Below are 16,044 nucleotides of genomic sequence, written 5' to 3'. Positions count from 1 at the left end.
TACTGAGAGATATCAGCCCAAGGGAGGAGGAATTCTGATCTAGGGTAAGAGCAAATAGTGACACTATGAATTTGCTTCAGTAGTAACAAATACATCTTAATTAGCCACAATCAGGTTTCAACGACTTTTAATAATTATTTACTTTTTGCAAGAAAACCACAAAACTTCTAATTGCAAAATGGGGGAAGTTCAAAAATATAGAAATTGATTTCTTTCAATCTACACATTATAAAAATAATACTATTATAAAATTTCATTAACAAAATGAAATATTTTATACAGAAAAGTGAAATATTAATAAAAATATTAACTTGATGTATACATACATATATATGCATAAACAATACATTCAGCAAAAGTTCCCCCCAAAACACTGAGAGTCACACTCATGAAATCAATGTTAATAACCATCAGACAGACTGGGTTGTAGCTCAATGGTTGAGCATTTGTCTGTCATGCAAAGAACCTTAGTTCGATCCTAAAAAAGTGAACTGCCTCCTTCTTTAACTAAAAGTGCTTTTTATCTCCTTAATCTGTGTATTAGTTTTCTTTCCATTATTCATTTTATTCTAGAAAAGAAAATAGTAACAGAAAATTTTAAAAATCAGAAGCAAGAAGAAAATACACTATCCATGATACTACAATCTAAACCAGTGGTTCTCAACCTTCCTAATGCTGCAACTCTTTAATACAGTTCCTCATGCTATAGTGGCCCCTAACTATAAAATTATTTTGTTGCTACTTCATGACTAACGTTGCTACTGTTGTGAATTGCAATGTAAATATCTAATACACAACCTCTAAGTGGGTTATGACCCACAGGTTGAGAACCTTTGACCTAAATCAAGAATCTTTCTGACTTACCATTTAATTTTTGTTTTCAAAGAGAAAATGGATTGGTTTGGCCAACAGCAGTGTTCTGGTTCACAGTGCAAAATAAAAACCACATAACTCATTACATTTGCATTTCTTGAGGACTGGCAGGAGTCAGATTCTGTGCTGCAAATCATCTGCAGAGTCCTGATGAGTTTCTGAACCCATCACACACAGGGACTAACACATGGGACAACAGTGAGTCACAGCCACCAGGTGCAGCCTCTGTGGGGCTGGACTGCCAAAGCCTCCCTAGAGATTCCACTCTGTGTGGTTACTTGACCAAACAGGTCCTGCACTGCTCACACTTTCTTCTGTTTTCATTTCTGTCTTGCTTTTCTAGAAGACTGAATGCCCCGTGAAGGGTTTCCCTCCTGAGCTGTAACATGGTGACTGTCCCTTTACTTTTACTCTCAGCATGACTGGTCCTCAAATATTACTACCACTTTCTTGCTTATTCTGATTCATTTTTAATTTTTAGATGGCTGCTCATGGAACTATTCCTTTTGTGTCTCTTAAAAAAAACCTCACCCCTTCCTCCCTGATACCATGTAATAACATAGTAGTGAGAATGGAAGTCAGAAAACTTAGGTAATTAATTACAAAAACAAAGACATTTAAATTTTGTTACATTTACATGCAGCTCTCATCTAGGCTTTATATATTATATCTTCAATAAAATGGTCATTTACCTGAATTTCCCCCCTCAGAACAAACTCATCTTTTTTTACTCCTTTCCAAAATTTATCCCCAAAACTTAAACATTTATCTCTCTCTAAACATACAGAACCATAATTTGGATAGAGTATTATAACAGTGGTCTAAGTAGAATGTTTAAAGTAGATAATATTCCATTATATTTATAATTTAAGCTTTTCTTCAACTAACTGCCTGGTACATTACCCCAAAATGCTGAAAATAAAAAAGGAAATGACTTATGGGCTCTACTAATTTTAAGGGGATGGGACCAAAAAATGGTATTTTAGAAAGGTTTGTATTGACATAGGAAATTGTTAATAGTATAAAACATAAAAAGCACCTGTGACACAATCCCTTGTTAAACATGGGTTATGTGGAGATGCTGATGTTGATGTCTAGAAAGATGCTCTTCAAAATATGAAGGATAGCTATGTGTAAAATCATAAACAACTAACTGTAACTTTGTTTATTATTCTCTCCCAAATAGTCAAAGTATTTACAATCAGCCTGTCCATGTTAACAGGGAGAGAAACCTACATTTCAGCTATCATACTGAAGGTTACTTCTCTAAAGTATGCATAAATTTCAATATTGTACAATTTCATGAAGAAAAATAGGGTAAAATGAAGTAAAGGTAAATACTAAATTGGTCATCTCTAACTCACAGCTACATTTTCATAATGAACACATTTTGCTTTTAGAAAGATTCTTGTGGCTAAATTTAAAACTTGGTAAATTTATATATTGCTTTAAGTATGTTTTATTTCAAAAACAGTTTACACTTTCTAAGTCAAAATGTTTCAAGTTTTCCTAATAACTTCAAATAAATTAACAAAACAATTCTTAAAGTTACATAATATGAATGCAGTGTTTCTTATGATTATTCTCTTCGTAGTTCCTTTAAGCATATCTTAAAGGGATATGCTTTAATTTTCAAATGGTTATATTTCTTTCTCTTTTTCTGCTTTTGTTCTTGGGTGTAACATGTTCATGTGTGGGTGTGCATACCATGTGTTCAAGAGTGGGTGGAGGTCAGAGGTCAATACCAGGTATCTTTTTCAATCATTTTCCACCTTAGTTTTCTTTTGTTTTTGTTTTTTTTGTTTGTTTGTTTGTTTTTTAGAATAGGGCCCCAGGAGTCCATCATCTTTATTATAGTATTGCTAAGTGACTCCAATGTGAAGCCAAGGTTAAGAAACTCTGCTTGATGGAATTGTCATGTAAAACAATCCTGTTTCTAATTCAAATAAAAAAGTTGGGAAAAAAAAAAGAAACCCAGCTTGAATCTTTTTCTTTTCCTTTTTTCTAAATTTTAATTAGAAACAAGCTTGTTTTACATGTCAATCCCAGTTCCCTCTTCCTCCCCTCCTCCCCTGACCCCCACCAACCCCTTATCCTACCCTGCTCCCCAGGGAGAGTGAGGCCTTCCATGGGGGATCTTTAAAGTCTGTCATATCATTTGGAGCAGAGCCTAGGCCCTCCCCCATGTTTCTAGGCTCAGAAAGCATCCCTCTATGTGGAATGGGCTCCCAAAGTCCATTCCTGTACTAGGGCTAAATACTGACCCACTGCCAGAGGCCTCCTAACTGACACCCACATTAAGGGGGTCTGGTTTGGTCCTATGTTGGTTCCCCAGCTGTCTGACTGGGGTCCCTGAGCCCCAACTTGCTTAGGTCAGCTATTTCCGGGGGTTTCCTCAGCATGGTCTTGACCCCTTTGCTCATCACTCCACCCTCTCTGCAACTGGATTCCAGGGGTTCAGCTCATATTTAGCTGTGGGTGTCTGCATTTGCTTCCATCAGCTACTGGATGAAGGCTCTAGGATGGCCTAGAAAGGAATCATCAATCTCATTATAGGGGAAGGGCATTTAAGGTAGCCTTTCCACTATTGTATAGATTGTTAGTTGGGGTCATCCATGTGGATCTCTGGACATTTCCCTAGTGCCAGATTTTTCTTTAAATCTATAATGGCTCCCTATACTATGATATCGCTTTTCATGCACTCCTCTATTCTTTCACTGACTCAAACCTCCTGCTCCCTCATGTCTTCCCCTCCCCACCTCTTCTCTCCTTCTCTTTTTCCTAACTCACTCTCCCCTCCCCCCATGCTCCCAATTTGCTCAGGAGTTCTTGTCCCTTTCCCCTTCTCCAGGGGACCATGTATGCCTCTCTTACAGTCCTCCTTGTTTCCTAGCTCCTCTGGCTGTGTGGACTGTAGGCTGGTAATCCATTGCTCTATGTCTAAAATCTATATATGAGTGAGTACATACCATATTTGTCTTTTTGTGACTGGGTTACCTCACTCAGGATGGTTTCTTCTAGTTCCATCCATTTGCCTGCGAATTTCAAGATTCCATTGCTTTTTTCTGGTGAGTAGTACTCCATTGTATAAATGTATCACATTTTCTCCATCCATTCTTGAGTTGAGGGGCATCTAGGTTGCTTCCATGTTCTGGCTATTACAAATAATGCTGCTATGAACATGGTTGAACAGCTGTCCTTGTTATATGAATGTACTTCTTTTGGGTATATACCTAGGAGTGGAATTGCTGGATCTTATGGTAGACTCATTCCCATTTTCTTGAGGAGTCGCCATACTGATTTCCACAGTGGCTGTACAAGTTGGCACTCCCACCAGCAGTGGAGGAGTGTTCCCTTTCTCCACATCCTCTCCAGCATAAACTGTCATTGGTGTTTTTGATTTTAGCCATTCTGACAGGAGTAAGATGGTATCTCAGAGTTGTTTTGATTTGCATTTCCCTGATGGCTAAAGATGTTGAGCACTTTCTTATGTGCCTTTCAGCCATTTGAGATTCCTCTATTGAGAATTTTCTATTTAGTTCTGTACCCCACTTTTTAATTGGATTATTTGGTGTTTTGGAGACTTGCTTCTTGAGTTCTTTGTATATTTTGGAGATCAGCCCTCTGTCAGATGTGGAGTTGGTGCATATCTTTTCCCATTCTGTGGGCTGCCATTTTGTCTTGCTGACTGTGTCCTTTGCCTTACAGAAGCTTCTCAGTTTCAGGAGGTCCCATTTATCAATTGTTGATCTCAGTGTCTGTGCTACTGGTGTTATGTTCAGGAAGTGGTCTCCTGTACCAATTCATTCAAGGGTATTTCCCACTTTATATTCTAATAGGTTCAGTGTGGCTGGGTTTATGTTGAGGTCTTTGATCCATTTTGACTTAAGTTTTGTGCAGGGCAATAGTCATGGGTCTATCTGCAGTCTTCTACATGCCAGCATCCAGTTATACCAGCACCATTTGTTGAAGATGCCTTCTTTATTCCATTGTATAATTTTAGCTTATTTTTCAAAAAAATCAGGTGTTCATAGGTGTGTGGGGTAATATCAGTGATTTCAGTTAGATTCCATTGGTCTACCTATATTTTTGTGCCAATACTAAGCTGTTTTCAGGACTATAGCTCTATAATAAAGCTTGAAATCAGGGATGGTGATGCCTCCACAAGTTCCTTTATTGTACAGGGTTGTTTTGTATATCCTGGGTCTTTTGTTTCTCCATATAAAGTTGAGAATTGTTTTTTCAAGGTCTGTGAAGAATTGTGCTGTGATTTTGAAAGGGATTGCATTGAATCTGTAGATTGCTTTTGGCAAGATTGCCATTTTTACTATGTTGATCCTACCTATCCAAGAGCACAGGAGATCTTTCCATTTTCTGGTATATTCTTTAATTTCTTTCAATCTTTTAAGACTCAAAGTTCTTGCTATATAGGTCTTTCACTTGTTTGGTTAGCATTACCCTGGGGTATTTTATGTTGTTTGTAGCTATTGTAAAGGCTGATATTTCTCTGATTTCTTCTCAGTCCATTTATCATCTGTATATATAGCAGTGCTACTGATTTTTTTAGTTAATCTTGTATCCTGCCACTTTACTGAAGGTGTTTATCAGCTGTAGGAGTTCCCTGGTAGGATTTTTCCAGTCACTTATATAAGCTATCATATCATCTACAAACAGTGAAAGTTGGACTTCTTCCTTTCCAATTTGTATCCCCTTGATCTCCTTTTGTTGTCTTATTGCTTTAGCTAGAACATCAAGGACAATACTGAAGAGCTATGGAGAGAGTGGACAGCCTTGTCTTGTTCCTGATTTTAGAGGAATCATGTTGAGTTTCTCTCCATTTAGTTTGATGTTGGCTGTCAGCTTGCTGTATATTGCTTTTATTATGTTTAGGTATGTTCCTGTTATTCCTGGTCTCTCCAAGACCTTTATCATGAAGGGGTGTTGGATTTTGTCAAAGGCTTTTTCAGCATCTAGTGAGATGAACATGTAGTTTTTCTTTTTTAGTTTGTTTATATGGTAGATTACATTGATGGATTTTTGTATGTTGAACCATCCCCAGCATCCCTGGAATGAAGCCTACTTGATCATGGTGGATGATTTCTCTGATGTGTTCTTGGATTCGTTTTGCCAGTATTTTTTTTTTACTTTTTATATATTTGAATTACAAACAAGACTGAATTACATGACAATCTCAGTTCCTTTCTCCCTCCCTTCTTCCCCTACCACCCCCAAAACTAAAACCCTACGTATCACATATCCTTTCTTCTACTCTACACCTGAGATTCTTCTAATCTCAAACTTTCTGCTCCCTCATGACCTCTGCATCCTTCCTCTTCTTCCCTTCTCATTCTCATAGCACCCTCCCCCCTCTTCCCATGTTCTCAATTTGCTCAGGGGGTGGTGATCCTTTCCCCTTCTCCAGGGGACAAAGTTTGTCTCTTTTAGGGTCCTCCTTGTTTACTAGTTTCTCTGGCAGTGTGGATTGTAGGATGGTAATCCCTTACTCTATGTCTAAAATCCACATATGAGTGAGTACATATCATGTTTGTCTTTTTATGATTTGGTTACCTCGCTCAGAATGGTTTCTTTGAGTTCCACCCATTTTTCCTGCAAATTTCAAGATTCCATTTTTTTTTCTGCTGAGTGGTACTCCATTGTGTAAATGTACCACATTTCCTCCATCCATTCTTCAGTTGAGGGACATCTAGGCTGCTTCCAGTTTCTGTTATTACAAATAATGCTGCTATGAACATCATGGAAGAGATGTCTTTGTTGTATGAATGTGCATCTTTTGGGTATATGCCCAAGAGTGGAATTGCTGGATTTTGTGGTAGACTCATTCCCATTTTCTTGAGGAGTCGCCATACTGATTTCCATAGTGACTGTACAAGTTGGCACTCCCACCAGCAGTGGAGGAGTGTTCCCCTTTCTCCACATCCTCTCCAGAATAAACTGTCATTGGTGTTTTTGATTTTAGCCATTCTGACAGGAGTAAGATGGTATCTCAGAGTTGTGTTGATTTGCATTTCCCTGATGGCTAAGGATGTTGAGCACTTTCTTATGTGCCTTTCAGCCATTTGAGATTCCTCTATTGAGAATTTTCTATTTAGTTCTGTACCCCACTTTTTAATTGGATTATTTGGTGTTTTGGAGACTTGCTTCTTGAGTTCTTTGTATATTTTGGAGATCAGCCCTCTGTCAGATGTGGAGTTGGTGCATATCTTTTCCCATTCTGTGGGCTGCCATTTTGTCTTGCTGACTGTGTCCTTTGCCTTACAGAAGCTTCTCAGTTTCAGGAGGTCCCATTTATCAATTGTTGATCTCAGTGTCTGTGCTACTGGTGTTATGTTCAGGAAGTGGTCTCCTGTACCAATTCATTCAAGGGCATTTCCCACTTTATCTTCTAATAGGTTCAGTGTGGCTGGGTTTATGTTGAGGTCTTTGATCCATTTTGACTTAAGTTTTGTGCAGGGCAAAAGGCTTGGGTCTATCTGTAGTCTTCTACATGTTTGCATCCAGTTATACCAGCAGCATTTGTTGAATATGTTGTCTTTGTTCCAGCGTATATATTTGGATTGTTTGTCAAAAATTAGGTGTTCATAGGTGTGTGGGGTAATATCAGGGTTTTCAACTATATTCCATTGTTCTACCTGTCTATTTTTGTGCCAATACTAAGCTGTTTTCAGGACTATAGCTCTGTAATAGAGCTTGAAGTCAGGGATGGTGATGCCTCCAGAAATTCCTCTATTGTATAGGGATGTTTTGGCTATCCTGGGTCTTTTGTTTCTCCATATAAAGTTGAGAATTGTTCTTTCAAGGTCAGTGAAGAATTGTGTTGGGATTTTGATGGGGATTTAATTGAATCTGTAGATTGCTTTTGACAAGATTGCCATTTTTACTATGTTGATCCTGCCTATCTAAGAGCATGGGAGATCTTTCCATTTTCTGGTATCTCCTTTAATTTCTTTCTTTAGAGACTCAAAATTCTTACGGTACAGGTCTTTCACTTTTTTGGTTAGTGTTACTCCAAGGTATTTTATGTTGTTTGTGGCAATTGTAAAGGGTGATGTTTCTCTGATTTCTTTCTCCACCAAAGTGCCATCCGTATATAGTAGGGCTACAGATTTTTTTTTGAGTTAATCTTGTATCCTGCCACTTTGCTGAAGGTTTTTATCAGCTGTAGGAGTTCCCTGGTAGAGTTTTTCGGGTCACTAATATAGACTATCATATCATCTACAAATAGTGAGAGTTTGACTTCTTCCTTTCCAATTTGTATTCCCTTGATCTCCTTTTGTTGTCTTATTGCTTTAGCTAGAACTTCAAGGACAATACTGAAGAGCTATGGAGAGAGTGGACAGCCTTGTCTTGTTCCTGATTTTAGAGGAATTGCATTGAGTTTCTCTCCATTTAATTTGATGTTGGCTGTCAGCTTGCTGTATATTGCTTTTATTATGTTGAGGTATGTTCCTGTTATTCCTGATTTCTCCAGGATCTTTATCATGAAGGGTTTTGTCAAAGGCTTTTTCGGCATCTAGTGAGATGATCAAGTGATTTTTTTTTCTCAGTCTGTTTATATGGTGCATTACATTGATGGATTTTTGTATGTTGAACCATCCTTACATCCCTGGGATGAAGCCTACTTGATCGGGATGGATGATTTTTCTGATGTGTTCTTGGATTCGATTTTCCAATATTTTATTGAGAATTTTTGCATCAATGTTCATGAGGGATATTAGTCTGTAGTTCTCTTTCTTAGTTGTGTCTTTATGTGGCTTGGGTATCAAGGTTAATGAAGCCTCATAAAAAGAGTTTGGCAATGACCCTTCTGCTTCTATTGTGTGGAATACTTTGAGGAGAATTGGTATTAGCTGTACTATGAATTTCTGGTAGAATTCTGCACTGAAGCCATCTGGCCCTGGGCTTTTTTTGGTTGGGAGACTTTTGATGACTGCTTCTATTTCCTTAGAGGTTATAGGTCTGTTTAAGTTGCTTATCTGTTCTTGATTTAATTTTGGTAAGTGAATCTGTCCAGAAAATTGTCCATTTCCTTTAAATTTTCAAATTTTGATGAATATAGGTTTTCAAAGTAGGACCTGATGATTCTCTGGATTTCCTCTGTGTCTGTTGTTATGTCCCCCTTTTCATTCCTGATTTTATTAATTTGCATGTTCACTCTTTGTTGTTTGGTAAGTTTGGATAAAGGTTTGTCTATCTTGTTGATTTTCTCAAAGAATCAACTTTTTGTTATATTGATTCTTTGTATTGTTCTCCTAGTTTCCATTTTATTGATTTCAGCCCTCAATTTGATAATTTCCTGGCATCTGCTCCTCTTCTGTGTATTGGCTTCTTTGTTTTCTAAAGCTTTCAGTTGTGCTGTTAATTCTCTAGTGTGATTATTCTCCTGTTTCTTCATGTGGGCATTTAGTGCTATGAACTTTCCTCTTGGCACTGCTTTCAAAGTATCCCATAGGTTTGGATATGTTGTGTCTGCATTCTCATTGAATTCTAGGAAATCTTTAATTTCTTTTTTATTTCTTTCTGGACCCATGAATTGTGCAATTGGGTGTTACTTAATTTCCATGCGTTTGTAGGTTTTCTGTAGTTCATGTTGTTGTTGAATTCTAATTTTAAAGCATGGTGGTTTGATAAGACACAGGGGGTTATTTCAATTTTTTGTACCTGTTGAGGTTTGCTATGTTGCCAAGTATGTGGTCGATTTTAGAGAAGGTTCCATGTGGCGCTGAGAAGAAGGTATTTTTTTTTTTTTTTTATTTGGATGGAATGTTCTATAGAGATCTGTTAAGTCCAATTGGCCCATAACTTCTATTAGTTCTTTTGTTTCTTTGTTAAGTTTCTGTCTGGTGTTGCTGTCCAGTGGTGAGAGTGGGGTGTTGAAATCTGCCACTTTAGTGTGTGCAGTTTTATGTGTGATTTGGGTTTTAGTAATATTTCTTTTACAAAAGTGGATGCCTTTGTATTTGGGGCATAAATGTTCAGAATTGATACTTCATCCTGATGGATTTCTCTTGTGAGGAGTAGGAAGTGACCTTGTTCATCTCTTTTGACTGATTTTAGTTTAAAGTCCAATTTGTTGGATATTAGGATTGCTTGTATCTTGGGTCCATTTGATTGGAAGATCTTTCCCCAACCTTTAATTCTTAGGCACCGTCTGTCTTTGAAGTTGAGGTGTGATTCTTGTATGCAGCAGAAGGAAGGATTCTGCCTTCTTATCCATTCTGCTAATCTGTGTCTTTTTATAGGGGTGTTAAGACCATTAATGTTGATGGATATTAATGACCATTGATCATTCATTCTTGTTTGTTTTTGATTTGGTGATGGTGGCGAGAGTATGTGTGGGATTCTATCCCTTTTTCCTTTTGGCTGTTGGTAAAGTGGATTTATCTATTACCTATAATTTTCTGGTTGTAGTTAACTTCCTTGGGTTGCAGTTTTCTTTCCAGAACTTTCTATAGAGCTGGATTGGTGGATACGTATTGTTTGAATCTAGTTTTGTAATGGAATATCTTGTTTTCTCCATCTACAAATGATTGAAAGCTTTTCTGGGTATAGTAGTCTGGGCTGTCATCCATGGTCTCTTGGTGTAGGTAGAATATCTATCCAGGACCTTCTGGCTTTTAGAGTTTCCATGGAAAAGTCAGGTGTAATTCTGGTAGGTTTGCCTTTATAGGTTACTTGACCATTTTCCTTTACTGCTCTCAATATTTTCTCTTTGTTGTGTATGTTTGGTGTTTTGATAATTATGTGGCGAGGAGACCTTTTTTTTGGTTCAGTCTATTTGGTCTTCTGTAGGCTTCTTGTATTTTCATTGGCATGTCTTTCTTTAGGTTGGGAAAGTTTTCTTCTATAATTTTGTTGATATGTTTTCTGCACCTTTGAGTTGGATTTCTTCACCTTCTTCTATACCTATTATTCTTAGGTTTGGTCTTTTCACAGTATCCCATAATTCCTGGATATTTTGTGTTAGGGATTTGTTGGACTTAAAATTTTCTTTGGTTGATGAATCTATTTCTGCTAGTGTATCTTCCACTCCTGAGATTCTCTCTTCCATCTCTTGTATTCTGTTGGTTATGCTTACATCTGTAGTTCCTGATCATTTACCCAGCTTTTCTATTTCCAGCATTCCCTCAGATTGTGCTTTCTTTTTTGTCTGTATTTCAGTTTTTAGGTCTTGAACTGTTTCCTTGAGAGATTTGTTGATATCTTGTATTTTTTGGTTTGTTTTTTCTTCCATTTCTTTAAGGGATTTTTCTCATGTCCTCTTTGAGGTCCTCTATCATTTTTCTGAAGATGCTTTTAAGGTCATTCTCTCCTGGTTCATCTGCATCGTGATGTTCAGGTCTTGCTGGTGTATGGTCCCTAGTCTCTGGTGGTGTCATATTGGGTTTTCTGTTGTTGATTGTGCTTTTACCTTGTCCTCTTCTCATCCTTTCTTCTGGTGGGTGTAGCAGGAGTTTCTTGCTCTCCTGGTGGGTGTGGGACCAAGGTTCTCTTCTTGGTCTATAGTTCTCTTTCTTATTGTGTCTTTGTGTGGCTTGGGTACCAAGGTAATTGTAGCCTCATAAAAATTGTTTGGCAATGAAACTTCTGCTTCTACTGTGTAGATGCAAACAGATCCAATACTCTGATGTCGGTCCTCTTCTTGTGGATGGAGGTGTCACTGTACCCGGGCGTCGGCAGTGTTCGGGCATGCCGGGTCCAGCCGGGCCAGCACTTGGAGACAGAACTGTCACCGGGCCTCAGTGTGTCGGATCCCACCACAGAACTCGGTCCAGCATGCAGGTTGCTGGTGTCAGATGACTCTGAGCATCGACGACCAACCTGTTTTGCCAGTATTTTATTGAGTATTTTTGCATCAATGTTCATGAGGGATATTGGTCTATAGTTCTCTTTCTTATTGTGTCTTTGTGTGGCTTGGGTACCAAGGTAATTGTAGCCTCATAAAAATTGTTTGGCAATGAAACTTCTGCTTCTACTGTGTAGAACAATTTGATCTTAATATTAGCTGTTCTTCAAATTTCTGGTAGAATTCTTCACTGGAACCATCTGGTCCTAGGCTGTTTTTGATTGGGAGACTTTTGATGACTGCTTCTATTTCATTAGGGTTTATAGGTCTGTTTAAATTACTTCTCTGTTCTTGATTTAATTTTGGTAAGTGATATCTATCCAGAAAAGTGTACATTTCCTTTAAATTTTTTAATTTTGTGGAGTACAGGTTTTCAAAGTATGACCTGAAGATTCTCTGGATTTCCTCAGTGTCCATTGTTGTATCTCCCTTTTCATTTCTGATTAAATTCTGTCAATTTGTATGTTCTCTCTTTTCTTTACCTTTTGGTTAGTTTGAATAAAGTTTTGTCTATCTTGTTGATTTTATCAAAGAACCAACGCTTTGTTACATTGATTCTTTGTATTGTTTTCTTTGTTTCTACTTTATTGACTTCAGCCCTCATTTTGATTATTTCCTGGCGGTCCTTAATTTTCCCCAATATTAATGGTCTTAACTCACCTATAAATAGACACAGGCTAACAGAATGCATACGAAGAGAGAATCCATCCTTCTGCTGCATACAAAAGCACATCTCAACTTCAAAGACAGATGTTACCTCAGAGAAAAGGGTTGGGATGAGATTTTTCCAATCAAATGGACCCAAGAAACAAGCTGGTGTAGCTATCCTAATATCTAACCAATTAACTTCAATCTAAAATCAATCAAAAGAGAAGAAGGTCATTTCATATTCATCACAGGGAAAAAATCCATTAAGATGAAGTCTTAATTCTGAACATCTATGCACCAAATACAAAGGCATCCACATTTGTAAAGGAAACATTACTAAAACTGAAATCACACATAAAACCTCACACACTTACAGTGAGAGACTTCAACACCCTACTCTCACCACTAGACAGGACCACCAGACAGAAACTTAACAAAGAAACAAAAGAACTAACAGAAGTTATGACCCAACTGGGTTTAACAGTCATCTATAGAACATTCCATTCAAACACAAAAGAATATACCTTCTTCTCAGCACCACATGGAACCTTCTCTAAAATTGAACACATCCTCAGCAACATAGCAAACCTCAACAGATACAAAAATTTGAATAACACCCCTGTATCTTATTAGACCATCATGCTTTAAAATTAGAATTCAACAACAACACAAATTGCAGAAACCCTAAAAACTCATGGAAATTGAAGAATGCACCTTAGTTTTTGAAGCAAGGCTCTCAGTGAACCTGGCAGCCAGTTAGTGCCAATATTTCTGTCTCCTCTTCCCCAGCACTGGGACTACAGGTGCCACTGTTCCCCACTTTCTACACAGGTTTCAGGCATCCAAATTCTAATTCTCATGCTTTCCCTGCAATTCCTTTAGAAAAACTTCAATGTACTTAAGATTTTCACTGTGGTCTTTACTTCCTTTCCTCGGAGACTGTTTTCAATTGTTTCTGCTCTGCCAGAACCACTGGCTTAGAGGAAACCTGAAAGTTGAGGTCTGCTGTGTCTTTATCCTTGGAGTCATCTATCACCTCTGGCTCTTGCAATCCTCTGCCTCATCTTGCACATAGATCCCTGAGTCATAAGGGAGGAGTTTAATGAAGACATCACATTTAGAACTAAGTGTTCCAAAGTGTCTTAGCACAATGTCCAGTCATGGGTCTCTGTGTTAATTCCCATCTGTTGCAAGAAGCTTCCCTGATGAGGGTTAAGGAAGACACCCATCTATGGGTATAGCATTATGTCATCTGAAGTCATTTTTTATTGCTGTGTTCCTTTAGAAGAAGAATAGTGTTAGGTTTTTCCATAGGACCTATGACCTATCTAGTCTTATGTTCACATGCGAACTCTCAGAGACAGTGGTAGCACTCATAAGACCTGCACAGGTTCACAACAGAGAGGTCCCAGCACAGAGAGAAGTGGATGTGGAGTCCACCCCTAACCAAGAAGCTATTTGCAATCGGTACCTGCTGGCAAGGGGAAAATCAATTTCTCCAGTTGAGTGTCAAGAATATTAACCACAATCTAGGACAGGCCTCATGCCCAGGAGTATGTGGCCAACACAAAATGGACTCCATGTTTTTGTTTGGTTGTGTGTGTGTGTGTGTGTGTGTGTGTGTGTGTGTGTGTGTGTGTGCGCGCTGTTCATATTGGTTTTGGGCATTTTTCTTTTTGATCTTCTACTGCTTATTTGTGATTTTGTATTTTGGCTGGAGGTTTATTTGATTTATTTTGAGAGAGAGAGAGAGAGAGAGAGAGAGAGAGAGAGAGAGAGAGAGAGATCAAGTTGGGTGGGTAAGAGGTGGGGAGGATCCAGGAGGAGTTGGAGGAGAGTAAAATATAATCAAAATATATTGTGAAAAAAATTTAATTAAAATAACTAAATTCTGTTAAAAAGATGAAAGATTAAAAGAGAATTTTAGAAAGAGGAAAGCTGACCATCTCTAGGAGCTGTAGCTTGCTTCCTGCATACCTCGATGTCGGCTCCGTTTTCCATCCTTATGTGCGGGACTTTTCCCTCTGTGGCAGTGCCCCGGCCCCACTGTTGCTGAGAGGCTTTTCTCTCCACGTTTGTTCTTGTGGACTAGGACCGAAAGAGAATTATGAAAAAAAAAACTCTTAAGATGTAACATTCTTATTAATGATGAACTCTAAGTGGGATCAGCCTTAATGGATGCCATAGTATTTACTGTATACAAAAGAGTTTGCTGTCTTTTTCAAATCCCGAGTGCAGTGCAAGTCATTGGCTCATTGGGCTAAAGAAGACCTTCATGTGAGGGTGCAAATGTCAAAAGGTTCAGGTGAAGAATGAGGGCCTGACTTTTCCTAAACTTCCTGTTCCTTGTCACCAAAATTGTGCTAGATTAACTACAGCCTTCCACTGTGCTCTTCTTACCAATGAATACAGCCAAATCAGTTTGATTAGAAGCCCTACGTTATTTGAAAATCATGTGAACCAACCTTGCAAAATGTATTTTATATTCTAGATAAATAACTAGAACTTCATCTTAGATAATGAAGCCACAGCCACACTTTAATCTTTGTCATAAAGCAATCTGTATCAGTTGAAGAAAACTACCAAAAAGCCCTATTTCGTTAAATTTGAATGAGAAGTTTTTGTTTTGTTTTGTTTTTCTGTATAAACAGCTTTTAAGACCTGGAATGATAATGTTAATTGTTTGGGATCCTGAGAAATAATTTTGACAGTGATTGAAAGTACCATAAAATACATAACTACCAACTTTGCTCATCTCTGCTGTGGGAAACAAACAGTTCTCTAAGAAGTTGAAAGAAGCCACTGAATTGGCTGACAAGGGCTCGAAGACAGGGAGGAGCCTAGGGATGGGCATGAAGAATGGGCTGTCAATTCATGTTGTATAATCTTCCATATTTACCAGATCTTTCGTGGAAGGTTCTCTGCTGGCATTTTTTTCTTTTTTCTTCTCCTGTGAAGCAAAACTGTCTGCACTACCAATACTCGATGTCTGTGACATTTCCACCACCAGAACCGGAGAGTTGACGGCTGAGCACAGGCAAAGCCGATGTTCCTCTGAAGAGGTACAGTGGGGGCACTTTGTAGGCATTTCATCCGAGACATGATCAGCCATTTGCTTAAATTTATAACAAAAATAACTTCAAAGAGAAGTTTCCACTTTGTGAAAGAGAAAGCCAGGTCAAAGGGGACGTGATGGATTGCTGGTAAAAATGACAACTTCCGGTTGGCGAGGTCCTTGGGCTAATGAGGCACTACGCTTCACACATGAGAGCTGTGGGCAGAAGAGAAGGCACCATTTAACAAACTCTTATCACCTTCCTGCCAATCACAGGGAAATCAGCAACCAGAACCAAAACACTCCACCAAGAAAAGCTCATTCTTAAAAGAAAATTGGACCATAACATGGATACACAACCAACAATAAGCCAAGCTTAGTATTTCTTAAGGTGAACTATGGCTTTAAAAATCTAAAAATATTGACTTAGAACATATTGCTATGGTTCAATGATTTAAAGCTTTAGCCTACTAGCTAATGGCCTCAGAGCAAATATCTCTTAGACACTTCACTAAAGGAAGGAATAATTTGATTTTCTAAAGCTATCTAGCTGTAAACGTTCAACGGCAATATTAAAAGTACCCTCACTTTTCAAGAGGAATAA

The 16,044-nt window shown here is 38.2% G+C and overlaps 1 protein-coding gene across 1 annotated transcript in view; it reads right to left on the bottom strand.

Moving 5' to 3' along the window:
- The window catches only part of Stk33 (serine/threonine kinase 33), a 90,415-nt gene extending 74,918 nt beyond the window's left edge, over positions 1-15,497 (bottom strand). The window contains exons 1-2 of the mRNA XM_027410341.2: positions 15,285-15,497; positions 14,363-14,473 (exon numbers count right to left, since the gene is read on the bottom strand). Coding sequence (XP_027266142.1) covers positions 14,363-14,473; positions 15,285-15,497 — 324 coding nt within the window. The remainder of the gene's footprint in view (positions 1-14,362; positions 14,474-15,284) is intronic.
- Positions 15,498-16,044: the final 547 nt, after the last annotated feature.

This window comes from Cricetulus griseus, chromosome 3 (genome assembly GCF_003668045.3).
Source record: "Cricetulus griseus strain 17A/GY chromosome 3, alternate assembly CriGri-PICRH-1.0, whole genome shotgun sequence".
NCBI classification, from domain to species: domain Eukaryota; kingdom Metazoa; phylum Chordata; class Mammalia; order Rodentia; family Cricetidae; genus Cricetulus; species Cricetulus griseus.
This window is presented reverse-complemented; position numbering and strand designations above follow the sequence as displayed.